At 38.5% G+C, this 23,126-nt stretch overlaps 1 protein-coding gene, 1 long non-coding RNA gene and 1 pseudogene across 3 annotated transcripts; 2 read left to right on the forward strand and 1 right to left on the reverse strand.

The window, feature by feature from the left end:
• Positions 1-394: 394 nt before the first annotated feature.
• On the reverse strand, positions 395-18,384 carry LOC109450188 (activated RNA polymerase II transcriptional coactivator p15). 2 transcript variants are annotated; one of them, XR_012495170.1, is made up of 5 exons: positions 18,276-18,384; positions 15,618-15,690; positions 12,936-13,058; positions 5,119-5,227; positions 395-3,414 (listed from the first exon to the last, which is right to left on the reverse strand). It is a non-coding gene; the product is annotated as an activated RNA polymerase II transcriptional coactivator p15 (long non-coding RNA). The 2 variants fall into 2 exon arrangements; XR_012495171.1 differs by lacking the exon at positions 18,276-18,384 and adding an exon at positions 17,405-17,604.
• On the forward strand, positions 5,708-6,031 carry LOC141570466 (enhancer of rudimentary homolog pseudogene; annotated as a pseudogene).
• Positions 16,907-18,450, forward strand: LOC141570790 (uncharacterized). Its single transcript, XM_074329219.1, has 3 exons — positions 16,907-16,938; positions 17,520-18,123; positions 18,328-18,450. The coding sequence occupies exons 1-3, from the start codon at positions 16,907-16,909 to the stop codon at positions 18,436-18,438; spliced, it is 747 nt and encodes a 248-aa protein (XP_074185320.1). The 3' UTR covers positions 18,439-18,450.
• The last annotated feature ends 4,676 nt before the right edge of the window (positions 18,451-23,126 follow it).

Consider the following 23,126-nt stretch of genomic DNA (forward strand, 5'->3'; position numbering starts at 1 on the left):
AACTGTAAAGTCAGTGATTGTATAAATTTCAAGTACTATTGTTTTCTTTTTCTTGACTGGATTTTTGAGTCAATCGGTTTTACTAAAATGCAAATTTGCAGTTGATTAAGTGGAGCAAAATAAGAGTCATAAGGCATCTAGTATACAGCTAAGTATACCAAGGAATAATCAGACTGCAAAACATTCATCGGGTAAACAAATGAGACACTTGCATTTTTCCATTTGGATCAGGTAGACCACGTGATCCCAGACGTCCTCAGATTTTACATGCTATGGCTAATTCATATTCCAGAAGCATTCACACAGAAAGGCATTCTATTTGTTGGTAAAACCCATTCAATGAATAACTTAACCATTCATCTTCAGGTTTGTGAAACTGAGATGACACATAGGGCACATTTCTTATTTTTATTTCAACATTTAAAATATTCACAGATGGAGCATTATGTTCACTGACATCTCCATGGAAGATGCACCAAACAAAGCATACAGCTATTCCACAATTACAGAAGTACATTTGTGACTATGTGAATGTTTACCCCTAGAGTTTATCTGGAAAAACATCACTTAAAAAAAAAGAAAACATACACAAAAAACTTTTGAGTGTTTCACTGGATTAATTCCCATAAAAAGTGAATAACAAAGAATATCAGGAAAGGTACTTAAAAGATTAGCCAGCACTTTAATATTTCACTTATGTAGTGCTCTTCTAACATACCTCTGCCAGGAACAATTAATTCTCAATTCTTTTTCTTTTCTCAATAGCCAAGGCCAAGATGTACAGTTTTTATTTTCGTAAGTCTTTTTTTCCCCCAAAACCATTATATAGAATAGGTTGATCGTCACAGGATCTTGACTAGTTAATGAGGTAGGATTATTCTTCAAAAGTTCTCAAGCATTTATGAAGCAAAACAAAAGAGAATAATCAAATTATATAGTTTTTCTTTTTCAGTGGTTGTTCTTTTAATAAAATGCCAAGGGCACTGGAAATTGGTCAAACGCTGCTTGTACTTTGAAAGACAAAGAGTAAAATAAAACCCCATTAGAAAAGCCCTGCTAGAGTACATTCAAGGCTGGCATTAATTAAATTCATTTTGGCATTACAAGGGTAGAAAGGGCTGACCCAAAATGCCAAGCTTTCTTTCTGAAGAAATCTTACCAAGAAAAGCTTAAACAGATAACAAAAGCACCCAATCTTTTCTTTTCAGTCCAAGTAAATTTGGTTGATTTTAACCCAGTTCTCATCCTTTCCTATACACAAAGATTAATAATTTCTATATATTGCATATCCATAATGTGTTTAAATGAATTTAGCTGTCAACTTACCAAATTCTGCCAGAGAAACACTCCTTATATGAAGGTTTAATGACATAAGCTAAACAGCTAGAAAATGCCTAGGTAATAGATTTCAGCACCATCTCTGTATTAGCAGATTGTTTCAAACTGCATACACCCCTTAAATTCATATACACCTAAGAAATGTAACCATTATCCCCTCTCATTTACACCAAAATCAAAGTTCTGTGTTCTAACTACCGTTCCTGTATAGATAAGGAATACTTTACAAATCTCCCCAATTAATAGGACACACAGGTTTCCAAAACGGGGAAAGTTACCAATCAAGTATAATTTGTCTAAAATATGTTATTTTGAACACTTTGGTACCTATTATTTGATGAAGGCTAAAATAGCAGAAGAGAATTATTTCCCCAATTACACACCTATTAGGGTTACTGCTAAAACACTTCAAATCATCTTAAAAAGAAAAAAAAGTAAAAAAAACCCTTAAAAACAGAATAGCTGCTAAATATTGATAACTAACTGTATGTGGCCTGGCAGATGGTTTCAAAACCAAGTCTTTGACAATTCTACTATAAAAATGTTCTAGACATAGTAATAAAACTTGAACCATAATAGCACAACTCTCTGATGTGGCAGTAACCATTTGAGATCAGCTACCAAAAATAATTTGTCAACAAGATTTTTTTACACATCTTTCAACCTTGTTACTATTCTATCTAGAATTGTGTCCTATCAATGTGATCAAAATATCATGTTATCATTTAGTTTGAAGATAATTCCTTTGTCTTCACTGTCTTCTTTAACTTTAGTGACAGCTCCCTTACAAACATTCTTTTCCTAAGGCACACCACGCCCTCCTTATTGCTGCAAAGCCCCTGAAGTCTGTGCCTCTATCTGTCTCCTTTGTCATTATGGTTCAATGAAAATCATTTCAGAGTGCCTGGTAAAACTTAGTAACATTTAAGTCCAATAGATAAACTGCAAAAGAACCAAGTCTACTGAAGCAGAGGCCAAAAAAGTATGCGCTTTTTCCCCTAAAAGCTGACCACATTACCTATGACAATAAAGCTCAGTGATATCTCTAGCTATATATAAGCCATACTCAATGTTATAAAATAAATGTTAGGCCAGTAAGCTTTCACAATTTTTATTAAATCCTAGTCTAATTTAACAATATCTGATTTCATAGACATCATCCTATGGTGAACATGTTTAATAAGTGAAAGCAAATCAGACATCTAAGTCATTATTTTCTGCAGACCAAGCAATAAGATAACAACTACACAGAACACTACAGGTAATGACATACACTTACTTGCTCAGAGTTTTCATAAAAGCCATGTTGTTTATCAAACTATATCTCCTAATATTTAATACAGTAGAATTAGTGATTGTAGTCCTCGTATAATATTTTAATTATAAGTACCTTATTGAGATATTTAACATTTCGACAGTTGCACTGACTTTCCAGATTAGCGTAATATACTCAAGAAAAAGAGCAAAAAGTGAAATGACAACTGAACATGACAAGTTATTAAAGGAAAATAAAGTAAAGATAAAAAGGAGAAAGTAAAAAATATCACGGGGGTAGAAAAATCAAAGTCTAGACATTTGGTTGGAAGAAAACAGATCAACCATGGATTTCACAAATCAAAAGTTTATAAATTCAGTACAATACAAATCCTTTTGAATGTAAAAGCCAAGTTGAAATTAAGTGTCTATAAACTGATAACTTTTGGCCTTAAACAGTATCAACTCTTCTGATCAAAGAAGGCCACAACAGTTAAGATTGTATTACTTGATTTTATTTTACACTAGGTGGTGGGCACAAAGAAATCTTCCTTAATAAAGTTGACAATTAGTTTCATTCAGAACATTTTTAATAATGAACATTAAAAAAAAAGTATTCTTACAAATTCTTCTGTAATCCAAATATACAATAGCTTGGAAAACAATGTTTAGAAAACAAAAGCCAATGTAAAAAGACAGATTAAAACAACTAGAACAGTACAGGTTTTATATGGCTCTGATTTTACAGTTTTCTTACTGCATCATCAATGTCAGAAATCTGTTCCTTCAGCTGGCTCCACTGCTCAGGATTTAAAGAAATACCTAAAACAAAGTTTTAAAAATCAAAAGTTGAAAATCTATTTAAGCTTTCTTGAGGACTTTCATACTTCCAACTAACATACTGTTTTATCAAAATTGCCATTTTAAATAGCACAATGGTATAATATTGAGAATAAAATCTCTTAATTTGTTAATTACAGACTCATCACGATTACCTGAGCATATCAATCTTATATTCAATTTTACTTCCAACATCAACACACATCCTGCATAACACATATTATCCCCAGTGAGAACAAATAATGAAGATGTGTCTCACAAACGATTGCAAACTAGCAGGCTAAGTGGCCAGGTCTAGATTTGGTGTGTGACACCCGGTTTCTATACCCAGTTGGTTCCAACATTTGCTCAAAATTTCCAAAGGAAATGAAAGTAAATGAATGTGCTGAGTTCTTCCAGAAGCATTCATTTCACTTTGGAAAAATCCCTGGGATATGATCCATATAGGACTTCTTAGAATGTACATACTGGCTAATGCATTCTGAAGTCATGCTGTCAGGATTCAAATCCCAGCGTGACTGGGATTTGTATGATGGGATTTGTATGACTTTAAGACAATTGCATTACCTCTGAACTTCCATTTCCTCACCAGTAAAATGGTGAGGAAACCCTTATTCAAAGGGTTGCTGTAAATGGTTAAATTAGCTGATCTGAATTAAAAGTTTAGCCTATGACCCGGCACGTAAGTAAACACTTGAACTGCTAGCAAATGACAAGTCTTTCCTATTTAAGATATAAAAGAACTTTGTACTTCAAATTTCCAATATTTTAATACCTGACCCATGTAAATAGAGAAATAAACTAGAATTGAAGAATTAATGTATTTCTCAGAAATACTGGTTGGGAGGCCATGAAATTCATAGAAAGGAGGAGAATGTATGGGGACAACACCTAAGCAAAGCTTTAAAGCTACCCAAATGGTTTTAGTAAACGTTTGCAGGAACAAGAAAAGAAGTCTGGCATTGGCCACAATGGAACAACTTGAATGACCAATCCAGAAGCAGCCAGAACACGAAAATGTTAAAGGGTATGAAAACCCAGAGGCTAAGTTCAATAAGCCTAAAAACTGCTTGAAGCAAACAAGTGGTACCTTTCAAAACAACACACAGGCAGAAGAGACTACAATAAGGAGGCATTTGTTCATTAGCTAAGGATCAACCTGGAGCAGCTAACTACCCAAATATACGAATTTACGTTGGTACACAAACGATCTCTAGCTATTTGGTGCATGAATCAAGTATGCTTTTATGATGCTGACAGGCTTGGGACTGGATGAGGCACAAATAGAAGATGACGAAAGCCCACTTAAAAGATACCATCCTAAAGAATATTCAAGATAAAACACTGTAAACCAGGCTTTTCCATTCGATTTTACAGCTTCCCAGATAGTGCCTACTCATCACTTCAGCATGTCAATCTTTTTTTTTTTTAAGTTACAGTCAAATTAGCAGCCAATTGGAGTGATATTAGGGGTATTATTTTTTCTGAGTTGTATTCCAACAGCTAAATTTAAGACAAAGTAACTTACGCATCATATCAAAAAAAAACTACAGAAAATAGTGAACCAACTGAATGAGGATCTTTCTAATGCTCCGCAAATATTTCAATTTCAAATAAGGTAGGTTACTTAGATAATTTTTAATTTAGTCCCAACATTAGGACCAAATTCAGGTAATTAAATCTCACCTTTTCTTCCTGGTTTCATTTCACCTTCTGGATCCATCCAATATTCTCTAATATCAATTAGGACTTTCCCTTTAAAGTCTCGAACACTGACGTACCTCATCTTTCCAATCTGCAAAAGAAACAAAACATAAAAAGGTATTCATTTCAACAGTCTTGTCCATATTTGTATTCACAACTTACTACATACTCACTATACCCTGAATCACAAAAATAACTATTTTCAGTATCAAAACTACAACCAGAAGAAATGTCTCCATTAAAAAAATCTTTTGAAAAAGATGGAATTAAACAAGTACACCTCACATTTCCAATCATTTTATATTAAAAGAATCTTTAGTAAAATAGTACAAACATTATGGAAAACAGTATGGACGTTACTCAAAAAGTTGAAAATAGGACGTTATGATCCAGCACCCCTCTTCTGGGTATGTATCTATAAGAAATGAAAGAGATATTTATTTGCACACTCATATTCATAGCAGCATTGCTCACAAATAGCCGAGAGATGGGAGAAACCCAAGTGTGCATCTTCAGATAAAAAAAGAAAATGTGGAGTGCCGGCGGCAGCTGCAGTGAACGAGTTTGGCGCATGTCTCAGACCATTTTGCTGGTAGAGCCCACCAAGAGGCCAGAAGGAAGAATTTACGCCGACTATGAATCTGTGAATGAATGCATGGAAGGCGTCTGTAAAATGTCTGAGGAACATGTGAAGAGAATGAATCACATCAGCCCCTCGATCACATATGGTATCAGCCAGTTGTTTGATTTTATAGATGACCTGGCAGACCTCAGCCGCCTTGTGCACCAAGCAGATACCCAGACATACCAGCCTTACGACAAAGACTGGATTAAAGAGAAGATCTATGTGCTCCTTTGTTGGCAGGCCCAACAGGCCAGGAAAAAGTTGTGTTAGAAGCATTAAGCGATGGGGTGGGTTTGGAACACAGGTGTGCACAGCGTGCTGTCATGGAAGCTCTGTATCATAGTAATCCTGTTTCCATTTTGATACACTCTAGCCAGGATTGAATGTGTTAGATGAAATGTGAGCATCTGGTTCAATCTGAAATCCCCATCACCACCACCCCTTTTTTCCTTCCTTTTTTTTACTTAAATATTTTTATGATTTACGTGGAAATTGTTCTTTGTCAGTTAATGTTTGCAGTCCTTCAAAAACTGTTCATGCCTGCTTTATAACATTCACAGTACTAATCCTTCTTCAAGTTGGCGTGGGGGGTGGTCACACAGTTTAATTAGTTATGTCCTCAAGACAGTCTTGGTGAAAAACAAACAAATGTTCTTTAGTTAAAAAAAAAAACGTGGTATATATAATACATACAATGGAGTATTATTACTCGGTCTTACACGGGAAGGAAATCCTGTCACATGCTACAACATAAGGGAGCCTTAGGACGTTATGCTGAGTGAAAGAAGCCAGTCACAAAAGACACCGTGTTTCCCCAAAAATAAGACCTAGCCGGACAATTAGCTCTAACGTGTCTTATATTAATTTTTGCTCCAAAAGACGCATTAGAACTGATTGTCCGGCTAGGTCTTATTTTTGGGGAAACACAGTACGTAATTATGATTCCACTTATGTAAGGTGCCTAGAGTAGTCCAAGTCACAGAGACAGAAAGTAGAAGGGTGGTTACCAGGGGCTGGGAGGAGGGAATAAAGGGGGAAGTTATGTTTAACAACTGTTTAACAGTTCTGTGAGATGAGAAAGTTCTGGAGATCTGTTTCAGAACAATGAACATACTTAACACTACTGTACGCTTAAAAAATGGTTAAGATGGTAAATTTCATGTTTTTTTACAATAAAAGTCATTAGAAAGCAAAATCTTGCAGTAAAAACTACAACTAAAGGAATCCATAGATTCAACTACATTGCTTTAGCAACCATCCTGAACATAAGAATCCTGAGCTCCAGTAACAGAGGAAAGCTTTTCTCTTTAGATATCCACTTCAAATAACATCTTGAATACACTTCACTCAGTCTCAAATTGAGAACTTAAAAGCATCCCCAGAAAACGATTTTTCAAAAACTTCATACCGCTGTTCACACAAACTACAAATTCCACAGGAAGGTAAAGACTTTAACAAAGTATCTGCAAGCACTTTCTAGGAAGTCTTCTGCTGCTGTAATATACTCATAGGGCCCAGCACTTAATCTAAGAAATCACTTTCTGATCAAAACCTATAAAAACCTCTACCTATCTCTTACTCATTCTAAAACTACTCTTCAATCTTAATGACTTAAAACTAGCTATGATTTTTGTGCTTATAACACATCATCATGTAAAAGTTCTGGGTTTGGCTCCGTTTCTTTCCCTACCAACCTGAGTCTTTCATTGGGACACCAAGTATGGCTGTAGTAGAATCACAGTGGTGCTGACGACACAAGTCCACATTTATGTATTGCCTACATCTTCTTAGACTTTTTCTTGTCTGTTAGGTCTTATTCCTTTTCCTTTAGTTTTTCATTCCCAAGTAAGTTTCTTGTCCTGCTATCGTGCCCCCTACTTCCAGGGCGCAACCCATGCTTTATGGCAAAAATCAAGTCACTTAGGTATGGGTGAGGGCCTTCAAATCTCTCTTCTCTTTACTTACCCATATCATCATCAATTCTTAACTTCTTTACCTTTTATATCCCAATTCTCGTATATGCATGCTTTCCCTTTCCACTGGGTTCTTATCCACCATTCCCAAACACGTTCTTTCTCCTCTTTCTATAATGCATTTTCCCTAACCCGCATTTTTTAACTTTCCCCATACTTCCTTCTTCCCTTTATTGCTAAACATTGAAAAGAGAGAATTGTTTTTACTAATAAAATTCACATTGCCTACTCTAAAGTCACTCGTAATTTCATGGTCAGCTTTAATGGCTTATTTTTTAATCAATCTTCTTTGTATCCCCTAGTACCTATCATACTGAGTTCCCAATAAACTGTTTTAATGGATGAATTGAATAAGACCAAAATAACTGTCACAGTGAAACTGTCAGTAGTAGTTTATACTACTAATTTAATAACTCTAAAAAGTTTATAAGTATCTTAGGTTGCTACAGCATTGAACTAAACATTTTTCACTTTCTTTTTATAGTAAGCCCACGAGCTAGTTGAGTAGATAAAAATAAAATATACTGAAAACCTAATAAAATAATATTGATTTGGTTATGTCAAATAAGAGTTCAGTGTAGGCTTAAGCTAATGGAAGAGTCTTTATTTAGATGGTGGAATTTGACCTTGAAATATGACAAGTCATTAAATAAATAAAATGGAGAAAAAAGTGACAAGGACATAGAAGAGAGAAAGCGCAAGAAACAATACTGATGAGATTTAAGAACAGGCTGAATAGACTGAGCTATACTGAAGAGGACTTGAAACACCAAGGAGAATTCTGAAACCTTTATAGGTTCTTGGACCATGGATGAAAAAAACAAACAAACCCAGAAGCAGAAAAATATTACTACTACTATCTTCTGCAAGGCTCATATGCCTGAGAAATCTGAAACCCAACAACAGGGTTAAACCTCTAAAATCTCACTAGAAAAATCGTATTTAAAATATCAAGACTGAAAGCAAACCTATTTTTTTAAAAAAGAGACAAGTATAATACATTACAAGTATATTAATGGCCTTTACCAGTCTTAAATTAGAAATAAGCACTCAATTATTTTATGTAAAGTACATAGTACAATAAACACACAAGAAATGGTTAGCTAACTACTTTAATTTCTACCTTTGCTCCCTAGAAACTTCTTGGAAGCTCCCTCATCCACAATTTCAATGAGATGAGTGAGTTGTAAGTATTTTTGTTTGCTAACGATTAACATAGTAAGAGGCATTTTCTTCCTCCCAAACATAGCTGACTATCCACATATTCAAAACTTTGTGCATTTACAATTTGAAGTCCCTAATCACTTTTCAAGTAACTTGTGTTTATATACACTAAATAAGAAACTAAAAAACTCAAAGTAGAGAAAAAGTATAAATCAGTAAACTGATTCTCTAAAATTTGTAACAACGTTTCAGACACCACCAGCACCAAAGTGCTGTGGTTGGAAGGAAGGGAAAATCTGGAGACACAGACTAATGCAGCAGCTCCACCAAAATTTGAGTCTATTATAACCTAAAACTAACTGCGCATTTTGTATACTATTCCTCAACATATCCATGTTCATTTTAACATAAGTTTTTTTGTTTGTTTGTTTTTTTGTTTTGTTTTGTTTTGTTTTTATTTTTAGATTTTATTGGGGAAGGGAACAAGACTTTATTGGGGAACAGTGTGTACTTTCAGGTCTTTTTTCCAAGTCAAGTTGTTGTCCTTTCAATCTTAGTTGTGGAGGGCGCAGCTCAGCTCCAGGTCCAGTTGCCGTTTCTAGTTGCAGGGGGCACAGCCCACCATCCCTTGTGGGAGTCAAACAGGCAACCTTGTGGTTGAGAGCCCACTGGCCTATGTGGGCATCGAACCGGCAGCCTTCGGAGTTAGGAGCATGGAGCTCTAACCGCCTGAGCCACTGGGACGGCCCCTAACATAAGTTTTATTAACGCAAATCTCCAAATAAAGATGGGCCCTACATAAAAATGCACATGTTTATCCCATGACTTTCATTCTCCCAATCAGAGCAGCAAAACCACAGCAGTATGTATAGTCACTCCAGAGCTTCAGTAATAGTGGCATTAGAGGAAGTTGAGAAAGAAGGATTACCCCTAAGATCAGGAACAAGACAAGGTCTGCTCTCACCAGTTCTCACTCCTTTCAATATTGTACTAGAAATGCTAGCAATAAAGCAAGAAAAAGAATGAAAAAGATGACATAAAACTCAACAGACATAATCGTAACATAAGTCTCTAAAAATTACATAGGTAACATTTTAAAGTATATATATAAAATTACGCATTTATATTTTGTTATGTAATATACATCTTTTTCTAGCAATAAACTGGAAAATGAAATTTAAAAATTTATGATACAAAAAACAAAAATACTTAAGAATTAACAAAAGATGTGCAAGATCTCTTGCACATCTTTTGTTAATTTATTCTTGAAACAAAAATTCAAAAAGATCTAAATAAATTGGAGAGACATATCATGTTCCTGAATTAGAAGACTCAATACTGTCAAGTTGCCTATTCTCCCAAAATCAGTCTTCAGTTTTACCCAATCCCCATCAAAATCCCAGCAGGTTATTTGGTAAAGACTGACACGCTGATTCTAAAGTGTGTATGAAAATACAAAATACAGAGGACAGCAAAAATAATTCTAAAGGTGAAGAATAATGTTAAAGAACGTATTATCACCTGATTTCAAAACTCACTATAAAAACATAGTTATGAAAGTGTGGTACTGGAGTAGACAGACGTGTATAGATCAATGGAAAAAAACAGAGTTCAGAAATAGACACTTTTTTATACATTAACTGATTTTCTTTATAAAGTTCCAAGGTGATTCAATGGAAAGAGAATAGTCTTTTCAACAAATGGTTCTGGAACAACTGGGTATCTGTATGTGGGGCAAAAATGAGTGTCAACCCCTACTGTACACCATACAGAGGGAAACTAACTCTACATGGATCACAGACCTCAACGTGAAAGTTAAACTATAAAAATTCTAGGAAAAAAACAACAGCAAAGTTTTTGTGGTCTTGGGATAGAGAAATATGTCTTCACAGGAAACAAAAAGTATTAACCAAAAAAAGGAAAAATTGATAAAAATTGACAATCAAAATTAAAGCTTTTAAAAGATACTTAAGAAAATAAGAACGCAAACCACAGACCCACAGAAAATATTCACCATACTTGTATCTGACAAAAAACTTGTATCTAAAACATAAATAACTCCTACAACTCAAACGATCTTCTTTTTTTTTTAATGGGCAAAAGACTTCAACAGAATCTTCAAACAAAGATGTAAGACATTAAAGAAATGCAAAGTAAAACTACAATGAGCCACCTCTACACATCCATTAACTTAAATGGATTAAAATGTAAAAGACTGACAATAACCAGTGAGGATGTGGAGCAACTGGAATCTCACACATTGCTAATGGGTGTGTAAGTAAGTGGTACAGCTACTATGGAAAACAGTTCAACAATTTCTTATAAATTTAAACATACACTTAGCTTAGGACCCAGCAGACACATCTGGTATTTAGCCAAAAGGGAATACCCACAAAAAGACTTGTACAGAATCTTCATAGAGGAGCTTTATTTCTAATAGCCCATGACTAGAAACAACCCAAATGTCCATCCAAAGTGAATGAATGGATAAACAAATTACAGTATAATCATACAATGGAATACCACTCAGCAATATGAACAAGCTACTGATACTCGAAAAATTGTGCCGAGCAAAAGCAGCCAGATAAAACAATATAGGCTGTATGGTTTCATTTATATGAGGTTCTAGAACAGGCAAATAAATCTATTTAATAGTTATAGAAATCAGATCAGTGGTTACCTGGGGCAGGGAGTAACTCTAAACGGAAGCTAAGAGGGAACTTTCTGGGGTGATGGAAATGGCCTCATTACAGGAGTATGTATATTTATTACAGCTCATCAAATTATACTTTGTGTGTGTATATCATATATATAAATTATATTTCAATAAAATTTATTTTTAAAACAGGAATTTGCCCAATAGTCACCTCCTCTCCCTTGAGAAATGAATAAAGCTGAGAAATTCTTAACCATCCCCCAAAAAACCAGAAAAATAATGACATAGTGTACAGATATAATAAAGTGAAACAATAGAGATCATTGCAATCACATGTCATAGGAAGAAATAACAGAATCAAATAACAAAATGCATATAATTTTACATGCATATAATTTGGAGGTTAGCAGGAAAAAAAATAGCATGTACATCATACAGAACAGTAATTCTTAAATTTTTTTGATTCCCTGTCCCCTTTGGGAATCTCATGAAAGTTATGAATAATCCCTTCCAAAAAAAAAATTCAAATAAAAAATTAACTTCATGGACTCCCTAAAGTGCATTCATGAAGACTCCATCCACCTCACCCACCTCCACAAGAACATTTGACTCTGTCTGTAATGACATAATTTAGAAGCATCAGGTTTATTCTTAAATCATCCAATTAACTAAGGTTGTATTATTGACCCTAGTGACCCTTATGCCTACCTTTGGAAAAAAATAGGGATCAAAGTCCGCTCCCTCAACCATCCTGCCAACATAGTTCTCCAGACCATCTTTAATATCACATAAGTCCGATCTCAGGTAGGTTATATCCTTATGGAACCAAGTTCTGAAAATTCAGAGCTGAAGGAACCAGACAAAACCAAGTATCTAGTAGTATTTCTTCTCTACCAGGATCCTGCCCAAATCATTCTAGAGTTTAAAAGGTTAATGCAGTGATTAAATTTCCCTTGCTTTACCTCACTATTCAACCTTCTTCTCCACTATGGATAGAGAGGACCTACTTTAGTAAACCCACTCACCTTTTCAGTTTTTACCAAGCCAAAACTAGGCAGGTCATACTGCTGTTTCCTCTCCAATAATACATCCATACTTCACAGTCCAATAGACCTACCTCCTCCAAACTGCTTTCTAAATGTACAGTTCTCAATTTCTTCTTTTGGATTTCTATAGCTTTTAAATTCACATTGTTTTAAATGTAGCAAAACTATAGCCTTCTAGCTTTTCACAATAATCTAGCATTCTATAAAGTACTTCCATTTCTACTAACTTCTTCTTGTATTTCAATGAATATCCTTAGTCTAGAGGCTACTTTCATCCTTCTTTAGACCAAGTCAGATAATAAAGCCTCTGGATCTAAGAAAATAACCAACTTTACCTGAAACATGTTATCATCTCTGCTGCTGCTACTCTGCTTAGAAGATGCCAGGGCTCTTGAAGTTTCACCGGTTTTTTGCTTCTTTACAGGTTTTTCTGGAGTAACTTGCTTTTTCCTCTTTAACTTGAAAGAAAAACATGAACATGGTTGAAATTTGCACACTTAAGAATAAAACATCTTGTTTGTGGACAAAAAAGGGGTATGTACAAGTGCAGTGAACCAAAAGTAACCTCACAGGGTAATCTGATCACAAATTCTTAACTGGGCAGATCTTGGTGGGTAGTCACACCCCAGGCATCTAACTTTATAGTGTAAGGTTTATCTTTGCCTTAAGCCCTGTTCATTGTTTTTGTGCATCTAGGTTAACACACCTTTGAAATGCTTTTTTTCAGACCCCTGGAAAGATTACCCACCCTCAAGAGAACACATGGTCTAGTTAATGATCCTATAATCCAATCCCTGCCTTGCTTTCTCTCACCTTCATATAATCTTCCTTATGTTCCCATCTTAATTCCAAATGTACAAAAGAAACTGCAAAACTGTTCTTCTCCAGGGCATCTGAGGTCTTGCTTCCCAGCAATGTGATCACTTTGGCACAAATAAACTCAAAAATTCTCTACAGGTTTGGACGTTTCTTACATTAACAGGTTCCAAAGATCCCATTACTTTTTAAGACTTAAAGAATCAAGAGTCTACGTTTATTCATCAAGAAAAAAACATAAATATATACATGGGCAAGTTTCACTTGACAATACAACTTTGAAACTAACCTAGCACTGGTATGTAATAGTGTTTTCAAACTGTTCTCAGGAGCCCCAAAATACTTCAGGCATTAGAGTGCAATTAACCTGAGAATTATTTTACAGACTAGGATCTCATATAAGGTTTCTTTGGGAGAAACAAAAAAGGGAGGGGGGGCGGGTAAAGGTAGCCTGCTGCTTTTTGAAACCACTGGCCTACTAAAGCTACAAAGGGGATATACTAATTAGGAAGAATACAACCAGCTTATTCCATTCTAGGATATGATTATTTCTGCTCTACCTATTCCAAAAGGGACTTAAACTGGTTTGAGCAATTTATGTGCAGGCAAAGCTAAGAAAGCTATTTTGTACTGGGAACTAGAAGCCAACAACTCAAGAACATCTTCCTCACAAAAAGATCACTGAAGGTAAACAGCAATGCGTTAGACTAGCATTCAAAATCAAAACAATGTTTTAAAAGCAGCATTATTATAAATGCTTTTTATACAGCCTCATTCTCAAAATGAGCTAACAGCCCATGAAAACCAGTAGAGTTCCCAGCCCAAACAGTAGAGGGCAGTCATGTTCCTTAGTGGAAAGCATAAACTATTTTAATGTTTTACTAAATCAGATGTAGCTAGATAAAATATAATGTACACAAGTATATGAACAAAATAATGTATTTAATGTAAGTACTCATAGGATTAATAGTACTATTTGAGAAAAATAGCAAAAATTAACTCAGCTCAACAAGCAAAAGCAATTATTCTTTACATCAGGGTCTGGATATTTCCTGTGGACTAACACACACATAGCACATAAAAGCTCAATAAAAATTTGTTAAATGAACATATTCAAATGCTATATTTGGGTTCAAGTAAAAAAATTAAGAGATTTCCTTCTCGAATATATGTATGTTCTCGGAAGCCTTGCTTCAATCTTCCAGGTGATACTATATTCTGTATTTCCCTATAAAGATCCATCGTCTCCAAGATTCTCCCATAAGGCCTCTTGTAACTAACACTGCCAACTAAGCTCAGAAACACAACTATGTAAGTTTCTAGGAGATAAAAGACAGTTCTGTGTGGAAGGAAGCCCTGGCTAAAGTGTGAGGTGCGTGGTTACAGCAGCGCAGTTGTCAAAAATGGGTAATTTCTTGTTAGCTTAGCTGGGTATTGATTTAACCCAAAGGAAGGGGACCACAGTAAATAACATTCAAACTTAAAATGTACCAAGCCTTCAAATATATGGTGATGGAAGGAGAACTGACTCTGGGTGGTGAACACACAATGGGATTTATAGATGATGTAATACAGAACTGTACACCTGAAATCTATGTAACTTTACTAACAACTGTCACCCCAATCAATTTTTTTAAAAAAAGAAGCTTCTAGTAAAACAAGGCAGAAGGAATCCATCAAAGTGCACAAAAATAAATGTGGAATTATGTAATATTGTAAAAAGAAAAATATGTACCAAGCCTACATTTTAAGTAACACTTGTGTGCTGGATAAACATCAATGGCTGAGAAGGCTGTCAAAAACGACCTCTGCATGCAGGGAGTTCAGGTCATTTGGATCAACTACTACACACAAAAGCCCTACTGATTAGTCAGATTTCTAAATAATGGCAAATGGAGGCTTTGGCCTAATTCTAATGCTACTCCCCTAGCGTCTAAGGCAGTGGTTCCACAGCTTCAGGGTCCTCAACAGACCTGTTAAGTCTAAAGATGTGCTCAAGTCTGATTTAGGAGCTAGAAGTGTGCATGTACATACACTCTAGGCATTTTAGTCCAGCAGTCCAGGGGCCATTGACACTTTCAGAAACACCCATCCAGGCTCTCATTGAAAGATTCTGATACGCCTTGCTCCCCTTCAGAACTAAATATGGCAATATCGCTCAATTAAATATCACAGAAATGACATGACGCAGTAATAGTCACCTTTTTGTCAACTTCACTGTCAGAATCGCTGCCAGAAGAGCTTGAAGAAACAAGTTCCTTTGATTTAGGCATTCTGAAAGAAAAATACATTATGTAGATAATTTACAATTCTTCTATTACCTTCAATTTAATTCTCCCCAATCAAAACTTTAAGAAGTTCCATGGTTCATGCTACCATTTGGTGGTACTGGAGTAGTTATACTGAGCACATGCTAGAAGTTACACTCTAACCTATGCTCTTCCAAGTTGAAAATAACATGCAGAATAAAGTGTTCTGAACCCAGCAAGGAGAAAGAACTAAATGTCATACACATCTCACACTCCTACACCTCTTTCTCAAAACCAATGGGTCTTTTTATACTTCATTTAGCGGGGTTAGATGCTTATGGGTAGGGCACAGTGCAAGAAGCTGCTGACAGCAATCAGAAATATGAATAATTCCTCAGCACTCTCAGTACTGCTATATTCTCATTGAGACCTAACATAAAATTATTCACTGCAGGAAATGACAACATTCACACAACACGAGGAACAGGTGCACTATACAGAGGTTGATATCTAGTTAAATTGCCATTATAATCCTATTTTTTTCATATGTTATATACATTAATTTTCTTTGGCTTTTTGACCACGTCCTCAAATAACAAGTACTACTAATTCAGAGTTCACCGAGTTATACATAATTCACAATTCATTATATTTTACACTGAGTTTCTACTCTGGAATACAACTAAAATTTGGAGATTCTTCTTATGGGAGAGACAAAACCTTTCCTCCAATCCCAACTGAGACTCTAGTTCCTTAGGCCCCCCCCAGACAGAGGTACTTAGCCCAGTGCCTTCCTTTCAAGTGGCTGTTTACTGAATGCCTGAGTGCAGCAAGGTAGAGAGCCTTAGCATCTACTATTGCAGGGATTTTTTTTTTTTTAAAGCCTAAATCCCAAATTTCAATTCTAAGGCATGCTGTACCTCTTTGCAAGGCACTTATAATACGAGGTGGTAAAACACTTATTATCAAAGTATCTTTAGCTCTCTATCTCCCAAGATACTAAGTCATATTAATTTTTGTCTGCCCTAAAGGGCCCAATATACACAACACACAGTCTGTAAATATTTGAATAAAGGCGGGAAAAAAGATTTCATTTTCTCCTCAAAATAATCATAAATAATGTAGCACTTTAGACTAAACTTGTATTAGCGCTGACACTGCATGTGTTCCACAATAGGAGGTCAAGGTTAAAAGAAGTGGGCCATCCCCATCCTAACCACTAAATTCAAAAATCCCAAACGATGCCCAACCGCAGCCATGTTGATTTCAACTGGTAATTTCCTGATGGGAAGAATAAATTTGGAATGGAGCAGCAATACTCAGATGCACTTTTTATACATTATTCCTGTTACTGCTCCGTTTTACAACCTACTCTCCAAATCAATTTACTAGTTTTAAATGCTACCTGCTAATAATGCCAAGAAACATTTTTTAAAGGTAATTAAATTCGACATAACCTATTTTTCACTTTGAAACAGTCAAGCATAACTATACCATCTGTTAATAAAAGCTGCCTGGGGGCCTAAGATCATTTCAAAGAACCACCTCCTTTTTAACACAAAAGTCCATTCAACAAGAAAACAAGATAATGGTAACTAAATCCAGATTCTGAACTTTTGACAAAAAACATATTTTTTTCCTTAATGGGCCTTTACTGCCCCCCCCCTCCAAAAGAAGCACGCTTATAATTCCAACAAATGATGTTAAAAGCGCTAGGGTAGAATATATACAAAACGCACCTAAAAAAAACGAATCTTGGATGATGGCGTGGGGGAGGTATCAGAAAAGACGAGGTGAAAATAAACTAGGATTAAAGGGCACGTGAATTCGGAACAACACGAGGGGTTTAATAAGCACCGAGACCGGGGAAGAGGGTGGTGCAGCGCCAGGAAGCCTGCTAGAAGCCAGGGGCTGGAAACGGTTAGGACCGGGGTGGGGGGAACACGTTGGTCCGAGGGGGCGTGGGAGGCGGCGGAGAGCGGAGGAGAGCGTGTGGGAAGAGGAGGGACTAGCACCAAGCGCCATTTTCTTCTCTCGAAGCATTCGCTACCCCCAGACCACAGCCGTCCTCCACCCCAAGCCCCCTCCGCCGCCCCCCGCCCCGCCCTCCTCCGCGATCCTCCGAAGGGTCCCGCACTCTCGCTCCCCCCCAGCGCCTCCCCACCCTGGAGGCAGGGGTGGGGGACTCCAGCGAGGCCTTGCAGAGAAGCAGGGCCAGCACGCGCCCCCTCCCGGGCCCCGGCCGCCGCTGCATTGTCCCGGGGGCGCCCAGGCCCCCTCCCCGAGACTCCTCGCGCCCGGCCGCGCCCCGCCGCCCGGGGCAGCCGCACCGGCAGCCCCGAGGCGGTTCCCAGGGGCCAGCTTCTGGCGTGGAGGGGCTTGCAGCGCAAAGGATGCGGGGTCGGTGACGGAAGAAGGGATCGGAGGCAGAGGAGGGGGTCCGGGGAGGCCGAGGCCGGTAAGGGGGAGGTCAGGCAGCGCCGCCATTTCCCGCGGCCGTTGCCCACGAGATGAGCGGAGGGCAGCTGGCAGCTCGTGGCCCAGCTGGGAGGGTCGGGGATCGGCCGGATAGCGGGTTTGTGGGGTGGGGGCGGGGTCCTGGGTACTCACGCTCCGCTCCTGCAGTCTAACAACCTAGTGCTCGCTCGCTCGCGACTGACAGACAACCGGACGTGACGGAAGTCGAGACGCCGGCTCCGCCCCCTCTGAAACACGTGACGGGGCGTGGCCTAGCCCCAGAAACCGACACCGAGACCCTTTCCAAGAGTCTTAAAGGAACCGCCCCTCGTCCTGAACGGATGCCTCGAAAGTGAGATGTAGCAAAGATTGGGTCAGACCTGTGAGTGAATGAGGGAGTAAATAAAACATGAATAACAAGCATTGAGCTTTGCACTTATTCCATAAATGTTTCTTGTATTAAAGTGAAGTGTCCATGATGACAAAGATCGACACTTCTGGCCCATTTAACCAGAAATGACCCCCACCCCCACTCCATTTGACTGGCTGGTAAAATCCAAAGGAAGGGACCTGAATGAAAAGAGACAGCCAAGCAGAGTAAATAGCAAGTGCAAAGGCCTTAAAATCCAGGTAAGTCTGAAGAACAGAAACCCATCAGATGTAGAACCCCGTTGGAGACCAGGGGTTGCACACAGGTGGGGCCCATACATCAGCTCCCCAGGATCAGTGCCAAGTTCTAAGAAGTGCTGGCTCTGCATGGCTGCAGAAGCCCAGTTCTGGCCTTTTTCCAAGATCCAAGACAATACTACTGCCTCTTCGTCCTCACCCATCACTACTGCTACTGATGTCTGTGCCCAGAGAAATGGATCTGAAAGCTGGGGGGGAGGGGGTTGTTTTTCCAAGATCACTATACAGGAAATAGTGCAAGTCTATGTAATTATCAAATGAAAGCTACCACTACAAATACTATAAAAGTCCATGGCGAGCTGGACCTCTAGATTGGAATAGGGAATACTTCAAAGAGGAAGACAACCTTAATTTTGACCTCGGGAGATGCGAGAGAACATTTGGAGTGGTAAAAGAGGAAGACTCTGAGCTAGACAGGACCACAAAATGAGTAAGGCACATTAAAAGGCTATGAGTAGTCCATCCTATGGGTGTAGAGAGTTGGCACAGAGGAAGAGTAGGACATTCATCTGGAAAAGTAGAGTGAAGCCAAATAATAAAGAACCCTAAATGAGATCCAAAGCATTTGAAATTTATCCCATGTGAAAGAGGAGAGTGCGGTGTAGAAGGGTTTTGAGCTGGGACAGTGAAATGTTTAGGAATATCCAAAGTGATATGAAGATTGGGTCAAAGGAAGAAAGCACAGCTGGAAGCTGGGAACGCTGTAGAAGGGGTTACTTTAATTACCAAAGCAAGAAGTGATCAATTCCTAGAATACCAAAAGGACTGTCATGTGGACTTAGTCCCAGCTGAGCTCTCTGTGCATAGCTGGGTCCACAGAAGGAGCACTAGTAATAATAAAAAAGAGCTCTATTTCTAAACTTAAACTCACTGGGTGCAAACAACTCTGCTTTGAGACCCATTTGCCTGCGTTGAATGCAGAGGGGAGAGAACTGACCTTCCTTCTTTGTCACTGATTATGGCACAGCTGTGGAATTGTGTGGGTTCAATGCACCTACCAAAAATAAACACCTAGGCTTCAATGTGCAGCAAGAGGGGAGGCCTTACCCAGGAGAGGGAGGAGGCCACAAACCCCAGCAGAGCAACACTTGGTAAAAACAGTGCTCATCGGTAGCCATCAGCCCCAGGTCAATCTCTCTCCCTGCAGTAGGAGCTCTGAAAATGCATTCTCAAGGCTGCCATAGCAGAGAACGTATGCGGTGCAGAATCCCAAAATATGAGGAGGGACAACAGATGGCAAAGTTGAAGTTGAATTATGTAGAAGCTCAGAATTGCAGGCCTGTGATGCCATGGAAGGCTGGGGGGGGGGCGGAGCTAAGAGGGGTGGCAGTACAGGGGATGGGGTGGAAAAGGTGGGTAATAGTTGAGTCCCCCTTTATGGAGCAGTTAGATGCTCGGTTCCCATTCACCCCACCCTCATAGGAGAAGGGAGTTATGTCCTCTCTGGAAAAATTGGAGGGGGGATGGTGTATGTGAAGGGGTTGAAGGGCAAATAGAATACAGAAGACTGAGTCAAAATCTGAACACTAATGTGAAAGCATTCTTCCCCAGACTCTTACCCCTTCTAGCATTATTTGACTTGTGAAAGATTAAATGCACATAAAAATACAAATTAATTCCTTAAAAATTTTTCTCTGAAACTCTGAATCATAATGAAATAAAAATCACCAAGAAAACACACTGACACAGAGGCTGTGTTGGTCCTCCTGCACACCTGCATCTCTCTGTTTCTCTGTCTCTCTCTCTCTCTCTCTGTCTCTCTGTCTCTGTCTCTCTCTCTGTCTCTCTCTCTCTCTCTCTCTCTCTCTCTCTCTCTCTCTCTCTCTCTCTCTCTCTCACACACACACACACACACACACACACACACACACCCCTACCTAAAGAAATGGTTGGAAAGGCAAAAGTTTACTTCCATCTGCTTAGAATCTTTGCTGGGCCTCAGAATTAAACTCACATAAGACAAATAAAAAGAAGAAAAGCATACAAATTTATTCAATATAAGTTTTATGTACACCTGAAACTAATATAAAAAATTTAATTAAAAAGAATTACCCAGCCAAAAAACAAAACAAAAAAGTTTTATGTGACACAGGAGCCCTCATAAGGCAATGAAGACCCAGAGAAGTGGCGAAACCTAAATGCTTTTATAAGAGGTTGAATGGGAGGTAGCTGTGGAAAAGTAACTAAATTCTGTGGTGAGCTAAAGGAAGATAAGAATTATTTGAAGAAGGGCTATTTGTAAGGAATTCTTTCAGTCTCAACTTCCTGTCTTGATGATAAGAATGTTACTTTCTTTCTGGTATAGGAAAGACGTCTTCCCTATCAGAGTATTATCTCCGGATTTTTAGAGAGAAAAAGGGGAGGAGGGTCAGAGTGTCCTTTTACCTGCTGGAGTTTTTTAAGTGCCTTTAGCTCAAAAGTAATTTTGATGTCAGTGTTGACGCCTATTATGAGATGACATGTTCTGATCTCCTTTAAAATCATGCTTATCATTCAAGGTAACCAAGCACACTTAAATGAATATAGTGTCCTTGGCGTCTCATCCCTTGTCCCTTTAACAAAAGGTGTCATTAAGTCTCTGTGTCACTGAGGGAACTGGGCAGTATGCCTGTGGTAGGTTTGGGTTTCGTTTCTCTGAGCCTCTGAGGGAGAACTGTTAAGGAAGTGTAAATTTTAGAAGCAGGGAGATGTGATGCTTTGCATGCAAATTTAGTTGGCATTTTTCTTGGGTGGGGATACTTGGTGAAACTATTAGCAAATCCTCGATCATACGTGGTTTTTATTTTTAAAAGAATAAATATAATTCAAAATATCAGCAAAAATAAATTTTTACATTTGCTTGAAAGAGAAGGAAAAATTTTATTTACAGCAAAACAGTGCTGCAGTTGCTTTTAAATACGAGTTGCTTTTTAAGTAGGAGGGAGGTGTATTTCACAAGCATGTGTACAGTATGGGGTAGGGAATTGCTCCTTTTATAGGAAAATTTCTAGGGGGAATCTTTGGATGTTAAAGAACCCCACACCTGACTTCAGGCCTTGGTCTGGAAGAAATGGATGATACAAAAAGAAGCTAAATAAATGAACTGAATTGGAAGTATCCATAGGTAAACCAGAAAGGGAGGCGGTTTGGGGAGCAAGGAGAAGAGAAAGATTGAGGGAAACAACTCAGTAACTAGGAAAGACCAAAGCTTGAGAAAGAGACAGCTAGTGAGAAATTCCTGGAATCCTGGCAGGGTTGCTGGGACTTTTAAGTGGTTCCCTCACAGGCATTGTGTTGTGAACGTCCTCCATTACTCATTCCTTCTAAAACTTCACGGAAAGGTTTATTCAAGCAGCAGGATATTATTTTGAAATGTTACACAGTGTGGCTCCTGTTCCCAACAATTCCTGCTTTCTCACCCTTACGCTTTTCCCCGCTCCCCGTTTCCTCAGCTACAGCATTCCACAAGGAGAAGGCAGTTATAGTAGCGCAAAGGGGTCAAATTCTTGGCTTTTAATTTTTGAAATATTAAGATTCCAGGAATAAATTATGGATTCAAAATAATATATAATTAATAGAATCCTGTTCTTTCGGCCCTTACCCCACCCCTCCTCCCCAACCCCAACCCCCAGATAGACTAGAGAAAGGGAGAGTCAGAGAGAAATGAGATGAGACTTCCCTTCAGGGTCTTGGAGAGGTAGCTCTGTTCCTGTCCCCAGACCAGCCCTGGGGCAGATCCCTAGAGAATTTGGAGATCCATGAGCAAAGCAAACCAAGCGCCTTGCTTTCCAGTTGGGCAAGCCCTCAGAAGTCCTCTGTACCCCACAAAGTATGGGTAGAGATGTCTGTGTGGCACGTGAGGAGAGCAGGCCTGAGGCAGCCTCATTGAATCCCAGGACTCTGCAGGTGCTCACTGGCCAAAGGTAGCACAGATGTGACCCTGACAACCGGGGCCTTGCAGTCAGGGCAAGGAGACCTTACCAGCCATGATCTGAATAAAGTGGACAGAACAAAGGACATTCCAACAAATACCAGTATGAAGAAGGAAGTAGGACAAGAACCAGAAAAGATAAACTATTTTTCTTTCTTTCTTTCTTTCTTTCTTCCTTTCTTTTTATTCATTGGGAATGTTGGGGAACAGTGTGTTTCTCCAGGGCCCATCAGCTCCAAGTCGTTGTCCTTCAATCTAGTTATGGAGGGCACAGCTCACTGGCCCCTGTGGAAATCGAACTGGCAACCCTGTTGTTCAGAGCTTGTGCTCTAACCAGTGAAGACCAGCATGGGTAGATGGGGGGAAATAGGCTATACCCCACCACCACCCTTGGTGCTCTGACACCA

Source organism: Rhinolophus sinicus, linkage group LG03 (assembly GCF_036562045.2).
Source record: "Rhinolophus sinicus isolate RSC01 linkage group LG03, ASM3656204v1, whole genome shotgun sequence".
Lineage (NCBI taxonomy): Eukaryota > Metazoa > Chordata > Mammalia > Chiroptera > Rhinolophidae > Rhinolophus > Rhinolophus sinicus.

Bases quoted from the DNA above. Each gene is read 5' to 3' on its own strand.
- LOC141570790 (XM_074329219.1), top strand. From the start codon at position 16,907: ATGCCCAACCGCAGCCATGTTGATTTCAACTG. The intron at 16,939-17,519 runs GTAATTTCCTGA...GGGTTTAATAAG, and splicing joins AGCCATGTTGATTTCAACTG to CACCGAGACCGGGGAAGAGG. The intron at 18,124-18,327 runs GTAAGGGGGAGG...CGCGACTGACAG, and splicing joins GTCCGGGGAGGCCGAGGCCG to ACAACCGGACGTGACGGAAG.